The 24656-nt window shown below is 55.9% G+C and overlaps 9 protein-coding genes across 9 annotated transcripts; 5 read left to right on the plus strand and 4 right to left on the minus strand.

Moving 5' to 3' along the window:
- Positions 1-289: 289 nt before the first annotated feature.
- CTHT_0040810 (uncharacterized protein) lies at positions 290-1677 on the plus strand (the record flags this gene model as incomplete). Its single annotated transcript, XM_006694424.1, has 2 exons — positions 290-404; positions 641-1677. 2 exons carry the CDS (start codon positions 290-292, stop codon positions 1675-1677), a joined length of 1152 nt encoding a protein of 383 aa, XP_006694487.1.
- Positions 1678-1890: 213 nt separating this feature from the next.
- CTHT_0040820 (uncharacterized protein) lies at positions 1891-3067 on the plus strand (the record flags this gene model as incomplete). The annotated part of the gene is made up of 2 exons (XM_006694425.1): positions 1891-2671; positions 2739-3067. 2 exons carry the CDS (start codon positions 1891-1893, stop codon positions 3065-3067), a joined length of 1110 nt encoding a protein of 369 aa, XP_006694488.1.
- Positions 3068-4335: 1268 nt separating this feature from the next.
- On the minus strand, positions 4336-6435 carry CTHT_0040830 (uncharacterized protein; the record flags this gene model as incomplete). The annotated part of the gene is made up of 4 exons (XM_006694426.1): positions 4336-4732; positions 5078-5085; positions 6060-6174; positions 6338-6435. The coding sequence occupies 4 exons, from the start codon at positions 6433-6435 to the stop codon at positions 4336-4338; spliced, it is 618 nt and encodes a 205-aa protein (XP_006694489.1).
- A 1182-nt stretch (positions 6436-7617) lies between these two features.
- CTHT_0040840 (putative specific RNA polymerase II transcription factor) lies at positions 7618-10275 on the plus strand (the record flags this gene model as incomplete). Its single annotated transcript, XM_006694427.1, has 3 exons — positions 7618-7952; positions 8190-8985; positions 9049-10275. 3 exons carry the CDS (start codon positions 7618-7620, stop codon positions 10273-10275), a joined length of 2358 nt encoding a protein of 785 aa, XP_006694490.1.
- An 879-nt stretch (positions 10276-11154) lies between these two features.
- On the minus strand, positions 11155-12429 carry CTHT_0040850 (uncharacterized protein; the record flags this gene model as incomplete). Its single annotated transcript, XM_006694428.1, has 1 exon — positions 11155-12429. One exon carries the CDS (start codon positions 12427-12429, stop codon positions 11155-11157), a length of 1275 nt encoding a protein of 424 aa, XP_006694491.1.
- Positions 12430-13093: 664 nt separating this feature from the next.
- On the plus strand, positions 13094-14777 carry CTHT_0040860 (uncharacterized protein; the record flags this gene model as incomplete). Its single annotated transcript, XM_006694429.1, has 4 exons — positions 13094-13169; positions 13235-13356; positions 13415-13577; positions 13636-14777. 4 exons carry the CDS (start codon positions 13094-13096, stop codon positions 14775-14777), a joined length of 1503 nt encoding a protein of 500 aa, XP_006694492.1.
- A 1459-nt stretch (positions 14778-16236) lies between these two features.
- Positions 16237-18011, plus strand: CTHT_0040870 (uncharacterized protein; the record flags this gene model as incomplete). Its single annotated transcript, XM_006694430.1, has 2 exons — positions 16237-17290; positions 17350-18011. 2 exons carry the CDS (start codon positions 16237-16239, stop codon positions 18009-18011), a joined length of 1716 nt encoding a protein of 571 aa, XP_006694493.1.
- A 1700-nt stretch (positions 18012-19711) lies between these two features.
- Positions 19712-23058, minus strand: CTHT_0040880 (putative for the periodic repression of protein; the record flags this gene model as incomplete). Its single annotated transcript, XM_006694431.1, has 4 exons — positions 19712-19827; positions 19885-22605; positions 22662-22955; positions 23022-23058. 4 exons carry the CDS (start codon positions 23056-23058, stop codon positions 19712-19714), a joined length of 3168 nt encoding a protein of 1055 aa, XP_006694494.1.
- A 952-nt stretch (positions 23059-24010) lies between these two features.
- CTHT_0040890 (uncharacterized protein) lies at positions 24011-24396 on the minus strand (the record flags this gene model as incomplete). The annotated part of the gene is made up of 2 exons (XM_006694432.1): positions 24011-24109; positions 24187-24396. The coding sequence occupies 2 exons, from the start codon at positions 24394-24396 to the stop codon at positions 24011-24013; spliced, it is 309 nt and encodes a 102-aa protein (XP_006694495.1).
- Between the last annotated feature and the right edge of the window lie 260 nt (positions 24397-24656).

Here is a 24656-nt window from a genome sequence, read left to right on the forward strand (position 1 = left end):
GCTACTTCACAGCCTCAAGCGGCTCAAGGGGTTGACGACACCATTGTCGGATCGGCCCCAGTTCAAAGCTCCACAGGCTCCCGGAGCTCGGTCTCGCTTGGCGGCCCGCTCATGCCAGGACCCGCTCCTGTAGGGCTGTGGCTGTGACCGCCGCGACGCGTCATGAGTGAAATCGCACTAGGCTGTGTCCGCCATGCAAGTTTCATATACTCATCCATACATCTGACGGCGTCGGCCTTCAGTCTTACCGTCAGACAGTTGTTCATAGCATTACTGCTGGGCCCCTATCATGAAGGAAGAGTCGGACACTTCTGAGCCACAGGCATATCTGAACCTGCGCCGACCGATGCGCAGGAGCCACAAAAAGTCCCGAAAGGGCTGTCTCGAGTGCAAGCGTCGACATGGTGAGTCTCTGAGTGAGAGAGTTTTCATGTGTTTAACCTACCTGTGACGAGAGAACAAACCCTATTGTGGTCCCTCTACTAACACAGCACAGTCAAGGTTGGATATTAAGAGTAACACCCCCGGCCTCTTCCCCTGAGCCTGACTAATTGGCAGTGCGATGAAACACGTCCTCGATGCATCAATTGTGCAACCGTTGAGCGGGAATGTCAGTACGCAACGCCATGGACGTCCCCAGATCGGTCATTATCGGGCTCTCCTGGCCCGTCTGCCCCGTTCCTCAACCCTTCTCCAGCAGCCGGGCCGGAGGATGAGCCTCATGCAAACATTGACATGGTTCATATGGAGCTTTTTCACCACTATCTGACCATATCCGATAAGCAAGACGGCATTTTTCTACTGGACGATGGCGGCATGCGTGATCTCATTACCACCAACGCGCTTCGCTATCCCTACCTGATGCATGCCCTACTGGCCGTCTCGGCTCATCACATAGGCTTTCTCCGTCCCGCTCAAAGGAGCTTTTACCATGATCTCTCCATTCGCTTACAGACACGCGCCCTCTCACTATTTAACAACACGGTCGACGTAAACCAGATCGGCGACTCAGCCGAGAAGCGTGTGCCAATCTTCTTATTTTCCTCCGTCCTCGGCTTCCACGCCCTCTGCGACCTCCTCTCGCACCGAGACCCTGACTGGCCGACCGCCTTCCAGCGTTTCACGACCTACATGCGCCTGCACCGCGGCATCCACAACGTCATGGAGGGCCATTGGGACAACCTCCGCAAGACCGAGCTCGGGCTCATCTTCGACGTCCTCGTGGCGCAGTGGTTCCAGGTGAAGCCCGAGGGCCATCAGTGCGATGACCTGCGTCAGAAGATCGCGACTTCCCCTGATCTAGCGCCCGACGAGCGGGAGGGCATGGAAAAAGCGATCGACTTCTTGCAGTGGGTTTTCGATACGAAGCCTAGTCCTAAGAGTCGCGCGTACGCTCTCTGTTCTTTTACAACATGGATTGCACGGCCGGTTGTGCGTCTGCTGCAGGCTGGTAAGCCTGAGGCCGTGGCGCTGCTGGCGTACTGGTTCCTGGCGCTGGATCGGTGTCGCGAGACTTGGATGATGCGGGACGCAGGGCAGCACTTTCTGACGCTACTGGCTGAGCACTGGAGGGGCACACCGTGGTTTGAATGGGTTGAGGTGCCGTTTAGGATGCTCGGTGGAGACTTGGGAGAGGTGACGCAGGCTGCTGAGTCGTCGGTTCCTCCTGACCCATAATGTTTCACCCAGCTTTTCGGGATCTGCCCGATGAGCAAACCAACGATTTGAATTGTGACCAATCGCACGTCACATGACTCACTGCGCTGTGGCCCATAGGGCATCTCTTGTTGGAGTCTTCCCCAGCATCCCCGGGTTAAACATCAGGTTATTCTAGATCTCATCAACCAGCGACTCACCTCAACGGGCCAGCTCGTTAGGATTCGACAAACAATGGTTCCGATGGCTCGTACCACAGAACTGGAATTAGCCCGTCCTCGGGCTGCCGACGCCCCTCGCATCGCAGCGATTCATCTCCGTGCCATGCAGGCCAACCCCCTGTTGTGGGCGCAGTTCCCTTCGGAAGAAAGCCAGCATGAGCTAGAGAAGTTTTTGACGGGGTACTATGCTGCTTTTTGCTGCGGGGATGGCACGAGATATGGGAACGTGGGCGAACAAGTTTCTGCTTTGGCTGAGGATCAGACCTTGATATCTTGCTGTCGGGGGAGTACGGGTTTTGGGAACGCAAACGTTGGAACCGGGGACCAAACTATCAGCCTCACTGAAGATGAAAACTCGGAGTCATGCTGTGGGGGAGGTGCTGGGTTTAAGAAGGCCAGCAACGAAGGCGGAGACCAAACTCTCGATCTCGTTGAGGAGCGACAAAGCTCGTCCTGCTGTGGTGGTAGCACGAGCTTAAAAGTAGAAAGCAAAAATAACAGCCAGAAGCTTCCTCTGGCTCCAAGTCAAAGCACGGAGCAGGAACCAGGGTGTGCGGATAAAGAAAATGGACTCCTAGTGGCCCGTGACAGCAGGACCGGCGAGGTGGTTGGATTTGTCAAGTGGGATGCGCCAAACCACAACAAAAATGAGGCCGATCTGGAGAGCACAAAGGAAAAACTCGAATCTGGCGACATTCGAAATATCGAGGGCTGCCGACCAGAATACCTCGAAGGTTACGCCATGGCCGCAGAAGCGGTACGAAAGAGGGCCTTCGGAGACCGAGAGTGTTATAGTGAGTGCCCCCCTTCCTCTTCCGGACACCCCCATTTCCCTGACTAACCGCCGAGTGTCCGTGCTAGACCTGAATTTCCTCTGTGTCGACCCCGCTCACCAATCCCGCGGCGCCGGCACTCTCTTGACGCGCGCCGTTCTCGACCGTGCCGCCCACGCCCGTCTGCCCGTCTACCTGGAGAGCACCGAGTCGGCCGTGCGTATGTACGAGCGGCTCGGCTTCCAGATCCTGGACAGCTTCGACATGGAGATACCCCGCCGGGGGACCAGCAAGGAAGGAGAAGGAGGCGTGGTAGGGGGAGGCTTTCAGGTCTACAAGGAATGGTGCATGGTGTGGGATCCCCCGAAAGTACCCAAGGCTACATCCGACGACGCTACGGGTACCGCTCCCGCCTGACAGGGAGTACGGATTGCACGAGGTGCTTTAAGCCTTCTGGCAGCTTAGATGCATGAGAAATGTGCAAAAGCGACCGCACCTCATCATATCTTGCCCATCAGCGTTTGATAACACTCATTGATGCCTTAGATTTTGGAGCATTGCCAGCCAACAAGCAAGCTTTTATAAGTTAAGCTTAGCAATGGAATTACAAGTGATCAAATTTATCGCTTAGGAATATGTGTGTCATGGGTGTAACGGCCATCGGCTAAGGGTGTCGATAAGATGACACAACATCAAAGTTGTATATCGATCAGCATCCTGGTAGGATGAGACACTTGCACGGCACGATAGCCTCGATTAGGCAAATGAGGGTACACCTCTCGGCGATAAACCGTCCAGAGCTGAGATCATCATCGCCAGTTAGTTATACAAGGCCACGGGGCCTCTCTTTCATTTACAATGCCAAGTTCGTTTTCAATAACCTCCCAACTCGTGATTGAAACTCGACTTACACAGAAACCACTCATGTAGGTAGTGTACCCAGGGCGTTGTCAGTGGCCGAAACCGATGTGTGTAACCCCCGCGCCGTGATACCCTCCATCCGATATGCACGAAAAATCTAGTCAGATGTATATTTTTTTTTTGGAACTTGCCCGGCTTTATTACTTTAGGTATTACCCCAGAACCGCTGTTTTCTTCCTGCATCTCGTGGGCGCGGGGGGAGGGAGGGGGGGAGTGTGGAGAAAAAAGCCGCCGCTCGGTGACGGGACAGGGCTGGGGAATGGAGACCTCCCCGGGACGGAAGCCGAGTCAAATTGCTGCCGTGCCTATCCGGCGGCAGGGTCAGGTACAGACTTTTGAGGCTCCAATCAAGAAGGTGCAAATTATGAGAGGTATCGTAGAAGTTATTGGCCTTCCTTACTTGGCCACTGATCCTCGACTTGCTTTGCTTGTAACTCACGAGTCAGAATACGACCTTGCCCATCAAATATCAGCCTTCACTAATATAACCCCGCGGTCGGTGTGTGAGACCGCCTGCCTGGCCGGGCTGGCAGCACCGTACACATCTTGATACTTCCAGCTTGCTTCTTCATGTCCTTATCAGCACACACGTGTTAAAAGCGGCGAGCATAGCAATGGCAGACGGAGAGAGACAGGCGGTCGGGTACATGGACCTGCAGAGCAGAGCAAGAGGCTGGCTGGCAAGCTGCAAAGCATTGATGCCAAATTTCGCCGACAACCCCACCGCGCGGTACCATTCTCCATCGAATTCATCTTTCCATGTCTTACTTTATGTATTTGCCTGCCGTAGGCGAAGCGACGAGGTCGGGAGGGATTGTGGGAAATGAAGCACGACGATAATGATCCGGAACGTGGAAAATAAAGCTGGGGACGGCAGTGAAGCGGACAGGTGAAAGACGACGCCGGCGGAGACAGTTCGCGCAGTCTTCCCCCGGGGCACTGCGGCCCCTGCGGGCAGTGTCGTGCATGAACCGGCCCATGCTGCCCCCCCCTCGCCAAGCGGCCAGGGCCTTTACGGGTGTCGGAGCTCCTATGTCCTCGGCGAGCCCATTGCGGAACCCGGTCGGCTTGGCTCCCGCCGGCTCATCCAGGGTCGCAGGGCTGTCGAACACGATAGGTGTCTGGATTGTCTTGGGCGTCTTGGGGGCCCGCTGCGTTTGGCTGCGTTTTTGTCAGCGTTGCCAGCGTCGGGAGAAACGCAGGAAAAACGCAGCCAAACGCAGCGATCTGGGCCGGCAAAGGCGGGCGCCATTACGTTAGAGGTATTCCCGAACGGGCGGACCCCGCGTTTTCCATTTGGTAATTGGGCGCGTGCGGCCATCGACGACCTGACTGCCGGCGGGGCGGATGGGCAGCGTTGCGGTCCCTTGTCACAGATACCCCATATTGACTTAAAATCTCGAAGATGTGGCGCTGTCTCCAAACTGATACCGCGCGGAAATTGTACGGTAATAGTGTTAATAGAAACCGCCCTGCTGAGGTAGCCCAAAGGTTCCCTTGGCGTACCTGGTGACCTGCGACCGTTATCTCGCAGCTTTTGCCATTAGGAATTTCCAACTGAAATCAGGGCGGCGATAAGGTGGGTAGCCAAGACGCTGTTGATATCAGTAGGCTTCTTGGCATGCTTCTGCGCCTGTCTGGCGGCTTCACCTGCGTCACCACCGCCTGGACGGAAAGCAGGGAGACACAGCGACACACACACACACACGCACAGAGCCACGGCGCAATCGGTAGCAAGACTGCATATTCCCAATGCTCGTCCTAAATCTGAGCTGTCTGCTCTGTGTGTCCGGAGAGAGTGAGCCGGTTGCGGATTGAGAGCACAAGATCGGATCCAGCGCTCAATGGATGTTCTGATCTGCCGTCTCCACACGAGAGTTGGCTTTTCTGGGACTGGCTCTCTGCCACTCTGGATGGTTGATATGGCCGGCCGATCTGTGGTCGATGTAGATCTTGCGTCCCTGCTTTCTTGCTTTCATCCGTCGGATCGCGTGTAGAAGCCCAACAAGTCCCATTGCAGTTCTCTTCCTGTTCGCTTCTGCTTGTTCCTGCCACGCTCTCATACCATTTGGTGGTGTGGTCGATCTGCAGCCGTTGGCTTGGTTTCGTTCCAGAACCACTGAGCCAGCCAGTTTCTTATCAATCGCGCTTGCCGGACCGTCGGCTTCCACGCTTTTATCGGCCCTGTCAGTGGTCACTCAGTAGTAACAGCACGGCAGCTCCTTCCGCACTGGTCGATTGGCATCAGCCTGGGACGATCTTGGGAAGCCGCACCGACGCCCCCAGTTTTGAAGGAGGGAAGAAGCTTGTCCAGCCTGCCCAGCAGGCACTGTGGACAGTGGGCCTGACTTGGTGAAACTAAACTGGAGACGAGACTGGAGACTGGAGAATGAGTTGATAGAGAGTGGGAGAGAGACAAGACCAAGACCAGACGACTGCATCATCATCATCACAACAACTTCCGACCATCCAGTCCCCTTATACGCACCTTCGTCCAGCTCTGCATGCTGCTTTCTGCCGTCGCCCGAGCCGCAACAGCAGAAACATCACAACCACCGCCGCGTGCCTTGCTGCCGCTGCTGGTGCAAATGACGCAGATAAGCCTGGCTTATCTTGTTCTAGTTTCCATCATCACATAGAACTGCCAATTCAGCCCCAGGCTGTGCTTTATCGTTGGCCATCTACACCACCTAAACATACAGATTACACTACCCTGCACGCTTACCTACACACATTACCGTACCTACACTACGCTACACTGCACACCTTGCATCTGCGCGACGCTGCGGGCGTGCTCCTGCCGCAAAGTGTCCAGTGTCTGCTTGCCTGCCGCCGCCGTCGCCGCCGTTGCGTCCGGGGCCCATCGTGCTTCTCCTCCGTCTGGGCGCGGGCAAAACAGCCGTTTGTCCGTTCCCTTTTTATCTCTGCGACGCGCACGCCCCCCTAAATCCTGGAAGACACCCGTTCAACACCAAGCATCTGAGATCCTTCTCGTGGCCCGTGGGCTGCCAGCATCCGACCGGCTGCTCCGACTGGCGAGAGATAGCGACGATAAGGGGCCACGGACAACCACCAAGAGAAACAGCAAGCACACACACACACACACTTACTTACACACAACTCTTACTCACACAGCAGACTGTTTCGCAGTCCATCCGCTACACGCAGAGAAACACAACACCTAATCATTAACACACACACACACACACACACATATTAACATACACTTATTTGCTCTCTCTCGGCCCGTATCACCTTGACATTCCAGGCCAGCTCTAACCCGGCCCAACTCCCTGTTCACCTGCCTGGAAACGGTTGGCGGCGTGGAGCTCCCTACCCGTGCCGCGTGGTTTGTCAGGCGGCTTCTGACCTGGGGCCATCTGTTGAACGTCCAGCCAGTCGGTCTTATCAACGACCCTTGCTGTCCTGATAACGTTAAACGCTTGATTTACACAACCCTACTTACGCCATACGCCACACTCACAAGTTCGGCTACACCGTTTGCCCTGCCCGCCGGTATCTCTAGCGTATCCCGACGATCTGGGGAAGCGGGTACAGCTTGCCAGCTTGTGTGCCAGCGCGTGGACCCTGTCAAATTCCGGAGTTCAGGACACGCCGTCGCGGGGGGTCTGGTTCCCTGTGTCCCCGAGCCCTATCAGCACGCCCACAGTCACAGGCCCAGCGCCCCTCCATTACGCTAGACCAATTGGCACAGGAAACGCTGGAAGTGGTTGTGGGAGCATCGAGCTTGTTGTGAGGTAGCAGCATCTCCGTTGCCCTCATTTGGAAGTTTTGTTGAGACTCTGCGGGACTGAACACCCCGTGAGGGAGACCCAGGAAGGGAGTGTGTGTAAGAGAGACAAAGAGCCGAAACAAGCAGGAAGGGCGAAAACACAGTGCCAGATCAACCATACATCCCGCAAGGTTACACCTCGGCGCCGTCCCGGCTTGCAACGATCGTCGTCGAGCTGGACTGCCCGTGAAGCCCTGCGTAAACTCCCCGGCTGCTCCGAGGCTTGACCAGCTAGCTACCTATTACCTGCACAATGTCCACCCCCTGTGCCGTCCCCCGGACGGCTCCCATCGCCATTGCCCCCAAACCGCCGCGCTTCCCCCCGAGCCGCCAGGGCAGCGTCCACCTCGACTCGCACCCAGGTTTACGGAACGGCTTTGACTCGCCCGGTTCCGACTCGGTCAATAGCCATCTTTTTCATCCGTGTGAAGCTTGCTTTCGCAACAGAAATGAGTGCGTCATGAGCGAAGAAGGCGAGAGCTGCGTGGCCTGCCTCGTCGCAGGCACTGAGTGCTCCTGGGCAGAAAGCCCGCCGCTCAGGAAGCGCAAGCTGAATGGGGACCTGGAAGACAACAGCAGCAAGAGAAGGTGAGCAGAAACAGACCCAAAACACTGACTGACCGCTTACTTGGCTCCCCGATCTTTCGTGTACTTACCCCACGTACCCCCTTCTGCAACTATCATGGGAAATTCTCCTGCTGCAGCAAGGCTGCAGCGTGTGATTCTCGCTGTGTTTCTGCCTCGCCCCTCCTTCTTAGCTCAGCACCTTTTTGCCCTCCTTCTATGAATAACCGCAAGCTCCTAACATCCCATTGGCCAATGTAGTTCACCAGGACGCTCTGATTTTAGAAGACGGCGGCACCAGCAACAAAGTCTCTCATGTGCCACCACCACCAGCTCGCTGATAGAGGATATGGCCAACTTCGGCGGTCCGACGCTCCTGAAGCGCACTCTTGGACTCCAGGAGGATAGATACAGCCAATACATTGGACCAACCACCGATTTCGAGCCATCTCTTATCAACCTTTCCAACTTCGACACCCATGACGAGAGCCTGCTTGCGCGGGGTACGCTCCGGAGGGTCAGTGATGAAGACACCTTCCTGCTGCTCCCCGACAGCGCCACGCCTGGTTATCATCGCATCCTGGAAGATGCCGACGAGATCGAGAGGATAGTAGCGCCGAATGGGCGCAAGCTAATCGACCTGTACTTCAAGATCGTTCATCCGGCCTTCCCCATTCTCCAGAAGAATGTCTTTTACGAAAAGTACGAGCGCTCGTACCGCGAATTCTCGCCCCCGCTCCTCGCCGCCATCTACCTGCTCGCCATCAACTGGTGGGACCACTGCGAGGAACTAGCCGGACAGCCCAAACCGAATGTGCGCGAGCTCGAGCGGCTGGTGCGGACCAGCCTGGCTGACGCTATGTATCGGCCGAAGCTGTCCACGATCCAGGCCGGCCTGATCTTGTCTCAGCGACCGGAGGGTGACCAGTGGGCGCCCACCGGACAGCTCGTGGCCATTGGTCAGGAACTCGGCTTGCACTTGGACTGCACACACTGGAAGATTCCTCCATGGGAGCGTGGTCTGAGAAAACGCCTTGCTTGGGCTCTGTACATGCAGGTGAGTTTAGGCTCTTGTTGCGTTCTTCATATGTTTTTTTTTTTTTTGGTACTGACCTGTCAGGATAAATGGGGGGCTCTCGTCCATGGTCGTCCGTCGCACATCTTTGCCTCCAACTGGGCTGTCCAGCAGCTGACTCCGAACGACTTCCCCGAAGTCGAATGGGACGAAAACAATATGGAAGAGCGCATGGAGATTGAGCGCGGTCGCGCTGTGTTTGGACAAATGGTGCAGTTGTCTCAGATCTTAGCCGAGATTCTCGAGACCTTTTACACTCTGCAGGCTTCACAAGCTGTGGCTGCAGCGGGCCCTCAAGGAACACAGTTGGTCTTGTCGTTGGCGAAGCCGATACAGCTGAAGTTGAAGGAGTGGTACAGCGGGCTTCCAGCCATTGTCCGTATGGAGCCGAGCATACATCAAAGCATGCAGCAGCCCGGCAAGTTCTCGCCTATTGGATACCTGCACCTGGCCTACTTTGCCACTGAGATTACTCTCCATCGTCGCATCATTCGTTCCATGGAGTCATCGGCGCAGGCAGCACGAGCTGCTGCACAATCAGGGGCAAGCAATGCCACTACAAACGGGGCCGGAACCAAGACGTCGCAATATTCGGCGTCACCAGCCGGCAGTAATCTTGGGAACCCCTACCCTCCTTGCGGAATTGACCCCTATGTCCAGCATATCTGCCGTAGCGCTGCCAAGGCCCGTTTGATCTCGGCCATGGACTTTGTCAACCGTCTAACCCCAGCCCATCTCCGCGCTTTTTGGTACTTTGCTTCTAAGACTAACTTTGCTCTGATCGGCACGTTTGGTTCGTTGCTGTGGGCTACGTCCCCCGGCCGTGAGGAGGCTGACTGGTACCGTCGTCGTCTGGGCGAGTATCGCTGGACGCTGTCAGTTAGCTCGAAGCCCGGCGAGGGTAAGGGCCTGACGGAGTTTGCCATGGGCATGCTCGACATCTCAACCGGCCTGCTCAAGCAGCTGCCCGAGAAGCCGTCACTGAGCCGGAGTAACAGCGCTGTTGACCTGGATATGGTTCGCAGACAGAGCATGCTAGCGCTCGGCGCTGCTAGTCCGGCAGCAGCGCTGCCGGGGCGGAGTTCTAGCATGGCTAGCATGAGCGGCCTGAGTACGCACGGAGGTAGTGCGGGTTCCCGGTTCCAACAAAGTAGTGCCGAGGGTAGCGGGGTTCAGAGCCCAAGAAGTCCAGAGAGCGACGAGAGCGATGATGACGATGGTGTCTATGGCAACTTTTCCGCGACCGCTGGAATGGCGGGGATAGGCGACTGAGGGGTGCTGTGTTGAAGCTGGTCTGTTTTGCTTTTTTTTTCCAACGGATTTCGCCCTCGACGTATCTGTTTCGATGATTGCGATTCAAGCGGTTTTCATCGACGAGGAACGGACCCGTTTTATTGACAGCTATTGGGTGGCATGGCGGGCCGGCTCACGACGATGCCGAGCCGGATGGCGTCATCAACCATCGAGTGTGAGCATTGGAGTTTCTCTTTTCTTCTCTTCTGCTTTACGTTCACGACATGACATGTGCAATACTTTGTTCAGTTTCACCTCCAGTTACGCTTGTCATGTTGGTCGCGGCCATGGATGGGGGCAATATCGCTTTCCTGTGGTTTTAGCACCTATGACAAGCCTGACTGGAGGACGGCTCGATGGCAGGCTTGACGGATGGGTGGATACATGGATGTTTGGCAATCTGGCAATACATTATGATGGGATATGGACTTGTCTTTCTCTACTCATGGATCATGGCTCATCATCATTCATCATCATCATACCCCCAGCTCACGCGGATATACGTACGAGACACATAGAACGTTCCCTGGACGGAGGGTGGTTTGTTTCCTCCTCCTCCCCTCGCTTTTTGGAAAGTAGTTGGAGGAATCATGTTTTTTTTTTTGGATATTTATTTCTTACAGCGCATGTTGGAGTTCTGAGACGGATCGATTCAGAGGACCGGTCATTATATGCTATGTATGCTAGGTATACATGGGTCAGATTGTTTCATAACGGTGGATAGGAATTTAACCATGTTTTTGACATAACTTTGGATTTCCCAGTTCAACCTCGTAGTCATTACACCCATCGTACACACTGATGCTGTTGTGGATATATATTTACACGTAAACATAACCCCTTAACAGTCATAACTGATCACCTTTCTTTGCTTGCTACCCCTGAAGCACCCACGCCTTTCCGCTCCCGTTCCAACATGGCGTCAAACTCCTTCTGGGCCTGCTCCCGCGCGTACGCCTTTTCCTGCTCGGGGGAGAATGTGTACGACTCACCCTGCCGGGCCCAGCGCTTTGCCTGCTGCGGGTCAGGATGCTGCTGGTGCTGATCGTGGGAGATGCCCCAGGCATCACCGCTCTGCTGCTGAGCTCGAGCACGGATCTGATCCCAGGAGGTGCTATAGCTTCCACCGGAGGTAGATTGGGATGAAGGGCGGGGCTGAGTACGATGGGCTGGATTGACGGGTGAGGCGTCGTCAAAGAGGTAGGAATCGTCATCATCCCATAAGGAGGAGGGTTGAGGTTCCTGTTGCTGCTGTGGCTGCTGACTTTCGGCTCCGGGAAAGGAACTGCTACCAGCGGCGGCCTGCCAGCGTTTCCTCCAGGCGGGAGAGAGCTCACGAGATGGCTGTTGCTGAGGCTGTTGGCCCTCAGGCTGACCCTCTTCCTCCAGAACCGTCAGCGGTGGCGGTAGCCGCTGGTCCGTGTCGGGTTTGCGCCAATCCCTTGCCATCCTCTCCCCCGCACGGCGTCTGAGCTCCTCACGCACCTGCTTCAACCGCGGATCGGACAATATATTGACCGCTACGCTGCTCTCGCACACCGACCGCATGGTCGTGGTGCCCAGGTAGCCGATCAGCAGGCCGTAACTAAAGTACCGCGTCATGTGCCAGCACTTTTCTGCATTATCGCCCTGCACCCACGGCTTCTGCGCACTCGGGAACACGCGCGGATTGAACGATGCCGGCTTGGGCGTGTAAAACGGAAACCGGAACGTCTTATTCCCCCTCCGCACCATGAGCACCGTCAGCGCCAGATACAGCGGCACGCCCCACGGGAGAGTGGCCGCGAACCGCGCGCGGTAGTACGCCACGGCATCGGCCTCCTCAGTCGTCGGCACGCGGCCCAGGCCGCCTGCCAGCCGGGCTAGAGACTGGGCGACGACGCGGCGATGCCACGCATCTGTGTAGGTGAACCAGGCCGCAAAGAAGGGCGGTTTGGGCAGTGAGTCGAAGGGTACGCCTAGCAGGCGCAGCGAGCGCTCTGCTTGTTCGGGGGTTTGTTGGACGAGAAGGCCGTTGGGGTTGAAGACGCCTAGTTCTTGGGGACTCTTGGGTCGGTCGACGGCTTCTCGGGGGGGCGCGGACCAGCCTGCTGGGCCGTTATCCCCAAGGGGGGGCCACGGGTTTGAGGACATGGTAGTGGTGAGAATGCGGGGTTCAAGTTTGAGTTTACAGTTGCGACTGGTGTAAGATGTGGCGTGTTCTTCGAGCACGCTGGCGAAGAAATGATTGTCGAGTGCGTCACCAGATTATGTAGAAGTTTGGAATCAATTGACCGATTACCGCTGAGGCTACGGTTAAGTGTCGTCGCAGGCCGGAGCGGCCGGCAAGTCGGACGGAAAGTGGAATGTGGGGTGACGGTCTCAGGGCGCAGACGGGAAGCTGGCACTTGGCACTTGGCGGTGATGTTGATGTGAGCTTGCTGCAGGAACGGCCCGTGGAAGGAGCTTGGGCCACCTGCCCTGTCAGCCAGTCGCCCACCTTAACTCTTGGCGCAAGTCATGCTCCGACAGGGCCAACAGGGCCATGTGGCGGATGGGAGTGGAGCGCCAAGACCAAAAGACGCGGATCCACAGTTCTCTCTCCCTCCACCACCCACCGCCCGCGCTTCGGCGCATTCGTCGCTTTTTGCCTGAGTTTCGAGTTTCTGATTGAGAGCGTCCTGGTCAATCCTCAACCCTTTGTCTCGCAGCTGGCCCTCGTCCTGCTCATTATACTACGACTTCGCTTGAGATTTAGTTCTTACGACAACAAAAAAAAATCGAAAGCCCCGGCTGAGCGGGCCGCCCATTTGCCAAAATGTCGACACAGCAGCAGGCGCTGATCATGGAGACCATCCTCGCCATGAGGAGGGCTCTCAAGCGTAAGGCCTACGGTGAGTGGCTTTCCCAGGTCGGCTTTCGGTCGTCGCTACGATTCACAACTAACATGCCTTTTCAGAATCCGACTCGGACTCTTCAATCGACCAACACACCAACCGCGGCAACAAACTCAAGAAGCGGGCGCGCTTCGTCAGGCAGGGCCGCCTCGCCTCGATGGCCGGTCCTGCTGCCTACAAGGAGGTGCGTTTAACGCGGATAAGGATTCCAAACTAGCAGCCCGCGCGCTGACGACAGTCAGATCGCAGAACACGCCGGCTACCAGCGGGCCATCATCTCCCGCAACCCGCCGCTGATCGACGAAGAGGGCTACGATATTGAGAGCGACGATGACGAGGAGACGATCCAGCAGGCCGTGGCTAACGCCATGGAGGCCAATCCATACGCAGACATCCGACTTGAACGTGGGTGCTGTTTGCATGGATCCTCGAAGCCACTCGGATGCTGACAGACAGACGGCAGACATCCTGGCCCCCCTGACCTCCGTCACCGACCTGCCCACACACCCGACGCTGTCGCGACCGTTTACCTCGAAGGCGCTTAGCGAGCTGGTCATCCAGGGGAGGGATCTGATGCAGAAGGAGAACGCTGCGTTGTGGCGTGCGAAGCCCCTGCTGACCAAGCTCGTGGGCGACAATACCTGGGCCCCCTGCGGACTCATGACGGCGCCTGACGACCAGGATGCACTCCTATTTACTGATACGACGAGTTTCTTCACCAACAGACTGCGCCAGCCGACTGCCGATGCCGCGGCGGCTCCAAAAATGAACGGCGACGACACGACCAACGCTGCAAACGCTACAGAGGGAGCCAAGCAGGAGACGACACACGCCCAGCCCGAGGCCCAGATGCAGAAGCCTGATGTGCAAATGGATGGAACACAGATGGAAGAACGTCTCAAGGAGCCAAGCACAGACGGTGAAGCTCCACGAGACGAGCGTCAAGAGAAGAATGCCGAAAATGCACCAGCAGCCAACGCAGGCAAGCCGAACGGCGACCTCGCAGACGACGAGACAGAAAAAGCAGACCAACGAGCCAACGGTGAACCCAAGCCTGCCAATGCGGCGTCCGCAGATGTGGAGATGACCGACCCGCCTGCGCCTAACGCATCAGAACAAGCAAACGCTTCAGCGCCTTCTGCTCAACAACAGGAGCAACCACCTCAGCCCAACGCTCCCGCCGCTAACAACACCAGTGTCATACCCAACGGCCTACCCAACCCCTTCGACGACGACGAGGACCCCTTCATCCACCCGCTCTTCCGCCTTCCTCCCCAGGCGCACCCCGACCGCAACTTCTTCCTCCCGGAGCAGGAAGCCAACGAAGTGCGGCGCCTGCTCCTCCTCTACGTGCAGAAGCAGGAAGAGATTTGCCGCGGCGCGCGCCGGCTGTACGAAGGGCTGCTCCGTGCCGAGCGGCTGCGCAAGACGGTGTGGCAGTGGAGCAAGGCCGAAGCGCACTGCGGGGCGAACCGCGACATGTCGGACGGCGAGGACTGGTATGACAAGGAGGAGTGGGGGCTGACGGAGGATTTGAAGAAGGGTGAGGATGAGGTCGAGGAGGACACGCAGGTGGTGACGAAAAAGACAAGAAATCGGAAGTGAATGGCTCCTTGGTTTTGCTTGTCTCTGTGTGTTGATTTTTGTTTTCTTCGGTCTTGTTTGCTATTTGCGGCGTTGTTGGGCTCTTTGGTCGGGGTTTGCGGAGTTGATGAGGATATAAAATACCTATGTATGGTGCTGTACACTGTATGCTTGCCTTGATTTCACCGTTGTTGCTATTGCTGTGTTACATACATACGCCATACGAATGGATATGTACGCCACAGGTCGTCTCACCCCAGGTTCAGATCTTGCAGGCAGAACTAATGGACACGGAAGCACGTTGTTGACGTCATGGCTGATCCGGTGAACTGGGTTGGCATCTCGGCCCGTACGACAAGGCTTTCTTCATAGCGTGTTTGTATGTCTTTACCCAGGGGCAGCCTCGGTGGAACATGAAGCCCGACGTCCGACGGCATCAGGGCAAACGGTCAAAGCACAAGCTTTTTGTGCCAAGCCTTGCCTGCGGGTTTTCAGCCGACCCCGACGGAGCGGATCCACATATCCACCAATCCTGTCCAAGGCCTTTCGAGAAACATTTAGGATGGTCCGGGCGACAGGCGGCGGGTGTGCCCGTTCGCAGGTGACAGGATCGAAGCTGGGCGTCAAGGGAGACCTTCATAGCCTCTTCAATCTTCCCCAGTTCACAGGTTAAACAGGCCTAGGAAGGTAGTATATCGTCAAGAACACAAAACACGATCCCATGAAAATGAGTGATACATACGCATCAGAGATGGCAACCCCGACGTCCGATCGAGATCAGGTCAGCAAAAGAGCTCCTTGCTCCAGCTTGCGCAATGAGCATCAAACTCAATGCACGCGTGCCAACCAACAGTGGGTTAGCGAGTGCGCTAGGCAACCTGCGCTGCCGCAAAATGGTGTTTCCATTAAGGGGCGGCTGTGACGTCGAAGCTTTCGTCAGCGCGCTACCACTTCTCGCGTCGCTGCCCGTATTTTTTTTTTTTTTTTTGCCTCTCTCGTCAGTTTTCTCTTTTTCTTTGGGATCGTTGGTATCCTGGTTAAGGTCTTGTAATCGGATTCAATTGTCCCGACCCTTTACATCGTTTCGTTGCGTCATCGCTGCCCACACACATCTTCGTGGCATAGCGACCATTGGACCCCAATTTTTGTCGGAATATTTTGTGCTGGCCTCCCTGTTCGTCATCCCTTGCCTTCCACCCAAAGAGCTGCATCACCTCCCCAAGGGAACCAATCCTTCGCCGCCTGTTCGGTCTCGCCAATCATCCGGGACCGATTCTATTACTAACTGTTTGCGCTGCACCGCAGGTGCTGTTGGCTTGCATATATCCTGCCTTGTGTCCATCCCAGCGTGTGGCTCTGTGAAGCACACCACCGCAAACATCTTTAACATCTCTTGTTCTTGAAACAAGGAGACCCCGAAACTCCAAGCCTGACCTCCACTTTACCCCGGCCCCCGGATCTCACGGATCTCATGGCCACCATGATGGGCACCACCGAGAAGGACACTCCCGTGACGACCGACTCCGAGACGCAGACGGTTCCTAATGCTCTGGGGCCCACCCCCGCCGACTCGGGGGCTTCTTCCGTCGAGAAGGGCTCCGCCACCGCCGATGCTCAGGACGGGTTCGGATCTGCAGAGGCCGTCGAATACCCGACCGGCTTGAAACTCATCCTTATTATCGTCTCTCTCTGCCTCTGCGTGTTCCTCGTCGCCCTTGATCAAACCATCATCGCACCTGCTCTGGGCGCCATCACCAATGAGTACAGTTCCGTCAAGGACATCGGCTGGTACGGAGCCGCGTACCTCCTGACAACAACCGCCCTCCAGCCTATGTATGGCTCGCTCTACCGCATGTTTAATGTCAAGTGGATATATCTCGCCGCCATATTCATCTTTGAACTTGGCAGTCTCATCTGCGCCGTCGCGCCCAGCAGCAATGTCTTCATCGTTGGCCGCGCGATTGCCGGTGTCGGTACTGCCGGCCTGTTCTCTGGCGGTGTCGTGATTTTGTCGCACACACTGCCCCTTCGCCGGCGTCCTGCTGCCTTTGGTCTCATCGGTGCCATGTGGGGGATTGCTAGCGTTGCCGGCCCGTTGCTTGGTGGTGCCTTCACTGACAACGTTACGTGGCGGTGGTGCTTCTACATCAACCTGCCCATCGGCGGCGCTGCTATGGTTGCTATCTTCGCATTCCTGCGTCTCCCCCAGGCGGCTCATGACGCCAAGGGTCGCACAGTGATGCAGCGGATTTTGAGCCTCGACCTGCCGGGTACGATGATGCTTGTGCCGGCCATTGTGTGCTTGTTGCTGGCTCTGCAGTGGGGCGGCACAGAACACCCCTGGAACAGTTCTGTCGTGATCGGGCTGTTTGTTGGCTTCGGGCTGATGGCTGCGGTGTTTATTGGCATTCAGATCTGGAAGGGCGATGAGGGTACGCTCCCTCCGCGGCTGTTCAAGAACAAGGATGTTGTATGCGCGATGTTGTTTGCGTTCTTCTTTGGCGCCGGCTTCTTCCCGTTGGTGTACTACCTCTGTAAGTTTCGCTTACCCCTTTTCGACCTCTGAGACATACATACTGACCAAGTCGCACAGCCCTTTACTTCCAGGCTATCAAGGGCGATAGCGCCGTTGAGGCTGGTCTCAAGCTGCTGCCCATGCTCATCTCGGTCGTCATCACTTCAGTCTCGACCGGCGGCCTGATCACTCTTGTCGGCTACTACAACCCCTTCGTTCTTCCATCGATGGTTCTGTTCGCCGTCGGCTCCGGTATGATCACCACTTTCGAGATCGATAGCCCCTTTCGTGTCTGGTTCGGCTACCAGGTCCTGGCCGGTCTCGGCATCGGTGTCGGTTTTCAGACCGGTGTGCTTGTCGTGCAGAACAACATGTCGCTCGAGTGGATTCCTGTCGCCACGGCCTGTGTCCAGCTGTTCCAGTCCCTCGGTGGCTCCATCTTCATCGCTGTCGCCCAGGCCGTCTTCCAGAACGCGCTTACTTCGGGCATCGAGAAGAACGTGCCGGGCGTGCCGCCGCAGATTTTCATCAACTCGGGCGCCTCGCAGATTCACTGGGTGCTTGAGCAGTTCCACGCCGAGAAGTACATCACCGAGGTGCTCACCGCGTACCTTGATGGCCTGCGCGACTCGTACTACATCTCGGTTGCGTGCGCTTGCGCCGCCTTTGTCGCGGCATGCGGGTTGAGCTGGAAGAAGATCGAGAAGAGGAAGAACGCCGAGCCCATTGCGGCTGTGTAAAGGTCAAAAAATCTACGTTTCATCTGACTTTTCTAGGGGACGTTGGAATTTTATCTCATACTGTTTGATGGGCCGTGGTTGGTTGGTTCGTACTTTTCACGTGAGTGCCTTCAGTGACTGTTCATGGCAGGAGCGATGAAGCTGGATACCCTCCTCTGGATGCATAGAATACCCTATTAATCGAATAACTCTTTTGTGTGCATAGATAGAGCTTACGATTATGCGAGTCGAATAGAGATAACTCTCGACAGGTTGCTTCACCTTCTACTCTCCCTAAGATGAAACTATTTCACTTGGATGTGGAGAGGTTATGCGATTGAAGCATCTTTAGTGCAGTCAATCCAGAGGCATATTCCATATTTACTGTTGTAGTTCCTCGAATATGGCCATAGTCACAGTACAAGGCCCCCCAACTTCCTCTTGTTCCCAAGTTTGTACAGCCACACACTCCCACAAGTGCAGAGTTTAAATCTTGTTATTGTGTATATGACTGAATAGTAAACCCCAAGGCAGCCGGTAACGATGACTTCAAATTTTCTAGTTAATCTAAACCTTTCTCATCTTCGAAACATTGTCCCAAGCAGCCGACGAAGTTCTCGATCCCAGCTTACACCGCCGCTGGCTCGCCCTTCCCGCTTGCCTCCTGGCCCAGAGCCTCACCAAGAAGGCCATCAAGATCGGGGGTGCGCCGACACCAAGGGACAGAAGGGTCCGGGCCTTCTGCCCCTCTTCCTCAGCTCCGAGCCAAGTAGCCGGACGAATGCGACTACCTGTTCTTCGTCAGCTGGCTGCGTCTGCGCATCGAGCGCCCGGATCGGCTCCTCATGGAGCTTCGCGAAGTCGCCAACAGAGAAGAATGGCGCCGGCACCAGCACAAGAGGTAGGACGAGGCCGAGGCCGAGGCCGAGGACGTGCGTGGATACCTTACGTATCTCCGGCATCAAAGGTCGAGCAGCAGCGGGCCTCGCGCAAAAAGAGTCGGGCGAGCCGCCGCCGCAGGACGCGTGCAGAGTCGAGTCAGCATGAGATGGCCAAGAAGAGCGCCAACCAGACGAACCAAGAGTATCCCGAGAAACGCCAGCGTTCCGATATGAGGACAACACTGACCCCTCCAAACACGTCTGTCACCCCCTCGAGGGAACGTCTGATTGTGCAAACCAGAAGAAGAGGCAAATGAGAGGTTGGAATTGGACTGAGTATGTATGGATTGAAGTGGGGAACCATCGAGCCTCGGATGTGCTCGTATCCTAACGAGTGAAGAGTTGAGGGCATTGAGATTTTTTTATACATATGATAAAGTGAGATAGCACTCATATGTACAAACTGGACTTGAACACTAAGTGATGGAGTACACCTGCACAGAGGACATGAGCATTATGATGCTGGAGATAGAAGAGCAAGACCATTTTACGGTTGCAAAAACAAACTACTTATCAACCCATGAGGATCACTTCCTGCCTTGCTCTCCATCCTTGCTCTGAGCAGCAATAGTACACAAACCGAACATCCCAGAAGCTCCCATACGCCACGTCCAGGCCGCCGCCACGAAGAACATGTCATGTACACAAGGAAACCAAGCCTTGCCCTTCCCCGAACCGAAAAAGCAAAAGAAAAAAAAAGAAAATTCGAGGATATCAGAATACTTATGACGTTCCGTTTCTTTTTATTCACCCAGCTTCTGGAAGATTGAATTCCATTAATCAATCACCCAGCTCCATCCTCTCCCCATCTCCATTTCCGTTTTCCTCCCCTCCGGCTGTCAGACCCAAAATCCTAGCATATTGGACTGTCAACCGGTGAAGATCGCGGAATTTACCTGTACACGTTACGTTAGTAGTACATCTAAGCATATGAAAGAGCAGATCAAACGTACCTAAAATCAACACCACGCCCTTCAACAATTCCTTCCTATCCCATCCGCAGATCTTATCCCCCTTACTAGCCCAGCCTTTCCCCTCGGCGTCATCTCCCTTCTCCCGGAGAATACCTCCAACCAGCGCATTAAGCAGCTCCTCCACCTTGCCACGCATGCCTTCGGCACCAATCCGCTTGGCATACATAAACAGGTAGAGCCTAAACTCGTCTTTGGCACCCAGAGCCAAGGCACCAGCGATCCTATTCTCCAGATGCGCCACGCTGACGGCGCTCTCAAAGCCCTCGAAGCCGTCGCGCGCCAGCAGTGTCTGGATGAGCCTTTGCAGCGTGTACGCACGGCCCTTGAGCAAGAACTCGGTAGTCGTGTGTCGCTCGAGATAGGGTATGATGCCGGCCGAGATGGGGACCTCGTCGGCAGCGGAACTGTCGTCTTTCTTGGACGGCGCGGTACTGGTCGCCACGGGGCCGACAGCGGTCGACGACAACGCGCTGATGGACGAGTCGTTGCTGTTCCAATACTGGCTGCCGACTGCCCACCATGACTCGGACAGCCGCTGCCAGGTGTACATGTCACTGGAGTAGAAGAAACCATCGCCGTTGCTCAGCGTGACGACGATGTTGCCGTTGCTGTTAAGGTGTGCCGAGGTAACGCCCGGGGCAGCTGTCGGGCCGTCAAGAGACAACGAGGTCATGGCGATGTCGAGGATAGGCGCCAGCGAGACCGGCGGGTGCGCAGCCGACATGGTCTTGACGTTGAAGACATGGCACAAACCAACCGATGTGATGCAGAGCAGCCAGTGATTGCGGCACTCCAAGATGACGGGCTGGGACTCGAGGATGATGGCATTAAACAGCCTGCGTCCGGCTGGCGTCCATGTGTGAAGGGAACCGTCTTCGCAGGCTGCTGCCCAGAAGTACTTACTACCAGTGACCAGCAGCACAGCACGTGGCAGGAAATCTTGCCAGAGCAGCGCGCCACGCTTGGTGGCTGTGATACGGGACGGCTCGCGTGGCCGAACAGGGTTGCGCGCCTCCAAAATGATGTTTTCGGGAGCACCCTTCGCTGCTTCTTCCAGCGTCGTTTCACCCTGAAGAACGCCGCGCTCGAGAGGCCGCACGATGTGGGAGCGCACCTTGGGGACGGCCAGTCGCACCTGGGACACCGAGATTGCGGGGCTGACGACTGCTGGACGGAGGTATTCAGGAGTAGGAACCTGACCATGAGGAGGGGCCGTCAGGGGAGCCGGTTCAAGACCTTCAGGCGTGTCTACCATGATGGGGACGGGACCTCCCGTAGATGGGCGCTTGGCCGCCGGCTCTTCTTCCTCCTCACCCTCAACCGAAACGGCCTTTCTCTTGTTTCCGAGAAGCAGAGCGGCTATCCCTCCCCTCGGCAAGCCATGGAAAGGTTTGGACAGGTCGAGTATGGTTTGGGGAGCATCGTTCTGCGCTGGCTTTGTCGACTTAGCGCCCACTAGTTGCGACTGAGGTAGCGACAGCAGGCCTGTGGCCGACGACGACACGAGCAGAGGAGCAACCCTCTTCTTGCCATCTTTGGTCACCTGAACGCGAGACTTCAGTTCGGCAATCCGTGCCGCAGCCTTTTCGGCGCTCTCCTTCTCCTCCTCCGGGGACTGCTTAGAAGCCCCCTCTTTGGATGATGCCTGCTTGTCACTCGTTCCGTTGAGTTCACCGTTCTTACTAGCGGTAGCTGACTTGGCTCCGTTTGTCGTAACTCCGTTCTTATCAGCTGGCTGGAAGTCCCCCATCAGGGCTCCCATTCTCGACTCTGCGCCGCGCAGCTCGCCAGCCTTGCTGTGATTTTCAAGGTGCAGACTGTCGACGTCCTCGGCAGTGCCCATGCCCTTCCGGAACGCGCCGTACTTCTGCAGGGCCTTGTCGTTCTCCTCGGAGTCCGCCACGTAGCCCAATTCACCCTCCTCAAACTTGATGGCCACAACGCTGCCGTCCAAGCTTGAAGCAAAGATGGTCTGGCCATCAGGAGTCCAAGCAAGATCCGATACCGATTTGGAAGCCACATCTTGGACAATAACGACAGGTCTGGACGTGTTGGTGTTCCATATGCTCAGCGTCTTGTCCTGGCCAGCAGAAGCAATCACAGTTACAAGCTGACCCTTGTCGGAGGAACCGCTCTCAGGCTTCTTGGTATAGAACAGACGGGGTGAGAAGGAGCAAACTTCAGTCGGGGCCTCGTGGCCGATCAGGTTGATGTCGCTCTCCCAGCGCGAACGATCGATAATAGCGACGCTAGGCACGGGCCCATTGACCGCATTGGCAGCAGCGATGTGATGACCGTCAGGTGACCAGCTGCATCTCCGGAAGTACGTGGTGAGCGGGGAGCTCTTGAAGGGAGCGCTGATCGTGGCCTCCAGGACAAAATTGTTAATCATGTCATGTTGGGTCGCGTTCGGCGGAGGAGGGGTAAATCGGAAGATCTTGATGGACCGGTCGTCGCCAGCGGTGGCGAAGAACTTATTAGCAGGATCGAAGGTGATGCCCTTGACATGGCTCTGGTGCACAGTGATTGTCTTGAGCTTCTCAAAGGTGTGGCCGGACCAGACAACAACCTTGGAGTCCAGACCAACCGAAACGAGGACTGAATTGTCGTAGGACCAGGCGAGATCTTGAACGTCGCTATCGTGGCCGACCAGACGCTTGTGGGTCTTCCAGTTCTCGACAGGGGGCGGTTCGTTGGATCCTGTGATGCCACACGGTTAGTCTGGCCGCTGCGTCAGGGTGAAGAATCAAGCATACCAAAGGTAGCAGCAAGTGACGGCGGGTTCGTGTCAAGCTGGTATATGCATATGACACGGTCGTCGGCACCAGAAGCAAGGTAGCGACCGTTGGGCGAGAAGCGGACAGAGTGGATGGTGCCGAGATGGTGGCTCATGTGGCAGAGTTGGCGCGGCTTGTCATAGTTGGGGTCGCCGGAGTTAAAGATGGCCTCCGTTGACCAGATGCGAACGTGGCCATCTCCGCCAGCCGTGGCTAAGCGCTTGCCATCGGGAGAGATGTGGCAGCTGTAGACCTCGAAGTCCTTCTGCTCGCCTGCAACCAAAAGTCAGCAAAAAGAATACCCAGGAGACGCAGTAATGGCGACCGAATTCAACTCACCGCTATGCCGCAGCCATGAGGGCTTGAGGATGTACATTGTGGATGGGACGCGCTAATTGATGCGCAGCCGTCATGTCATGTCGTTCCAAGGCCGTCGTTTGTAGGAGGTGAAAGTTGGAAATGCGACAGTATTGAATCTTTGCGAATGCGCGACTGGGGTGTACACCTCTCTGCGCCTACCACAGCGTGCCAGGCGTCCTGCACGCGACCCATGCCTTGGCTTTGGATCGAATGGCACTCTTTGATTGGCCAAAAATGACTGGGGTGTGCAATCGCTATAGGCCCTGGCAAAACCCTGAGATTCAGGTGCTAGCTTGTGGAAACCCTGAACCGAAGATGAGATAGAGAGATGGATGAGAGTTAGGGGCGTTCACCTGAAGTTATCCCAAAACGATGAGAGCGCTCTTTTGATAACTTTCGGCATTTATACGTTTATCTACGCGGTGCCATCTTCTCAACAAAGGCAGGCTTGTTAGTCGACAAGCTAGCACTCAACCCGGGGCTGTTTCTGATGGTATCCATGAATTATAAGTACGGATCCGTTATCTTTCGAAGGACTACTACTAACGGAGAACACAGAGATGTCCTCCCAGAAAAACCCCCTATTTCACAAACTTCCTCAGTCATAATAACAGATGCAAGTGTGTGTTTCCCGAACCTATTCCAACCACGAACGAACGAAAAGTATACCAAAGCAAACCCAGCTCATACACACTGTCTGACCAAGACAGAAACAGCCGAATACACACACATGTTCGACTCAAAAAAGCATAACCGAACAGATACAAGCTTCGACAATGGAGGGCTATGACCAGCACGCAACGTTTATCTAGGATACAGTCCCGGACCTGAGCATCATTATTTTGCTGCAGTAGCAGGAGCTTCCTTCTACTTGGGCGCCGGCTCTGGCTTGGCCTCCTCCACAACGTCAGCAGATTATCACAAGACTGGATGGGTTTCTTGGGGTATAGCCCTGCCTTTTCTGCCTTCTAAGCCTTTTCAGGCTTCTCGGCTTGCTCAGCCTTCGCCTCAGGCTTCTTCTCAGCCGGAGTGGCCTTCTTGATTGTGTTCTTCACAGCGGCCTCGACCTTAGCACAGACAGGTCAGTCGAGTCTACGAGTGGCAAAGCAATACGGGCTTCTGGAAGAACGTCGCCAGAGCATACCTTCTTGGCCGTGCCTTCTTTCTTTACGGGTGCCTTCTTCTTGGTAACGCCCGTGGTTTTGGCGCCCTTTGTGGCACCCGTCTTACCAGTGGCAGCAGGTTTTTTGGGCTTGACCTTTGGCGCCCGCTTGATGACAGGTGCCGTGTCGGGGACGGTGATAACACGCGGCTTGGAATGGCCCGTCTGCAAGCGCGTTCCTTCGCGAGCCATGGTGATCGATGGGTTCTGAAAGGCGTGTAAGCGTATGGGGATACAATTTCAAGAACTGATCAAAAAGTAAGGGGAGAAGGGGAGCCCTTAAAAACCCAACTCCGGCTTGTCGCAACACGCTACGTGTTGACACACCAGCCATGAGGCGGCCGTATCGCACCACAAAGGCAATCCCTCGCGAGTGGACAGACTCAGCAGTAGTCTTAAAAAGTCACATACCTCCCTATGTGTCACGCTGTTGTGTCATCTACACTTGCGGT

This window comes from Thermochaetoides thermophila, assembly GCF_000221225.1.
Source record: "Thermochaetoides thermophila DSM 1495 unplaced genomic scaffold scf7180000011818, whole genome shotgun sequence".
NCBI classification, from domain to species: Eukaryota; Fungi; Ascomycota; class Sordariomycetes; order Sordariales; family Chaetomiaceae; genus Thermochaetoides; species Thermochaetoides thermophila.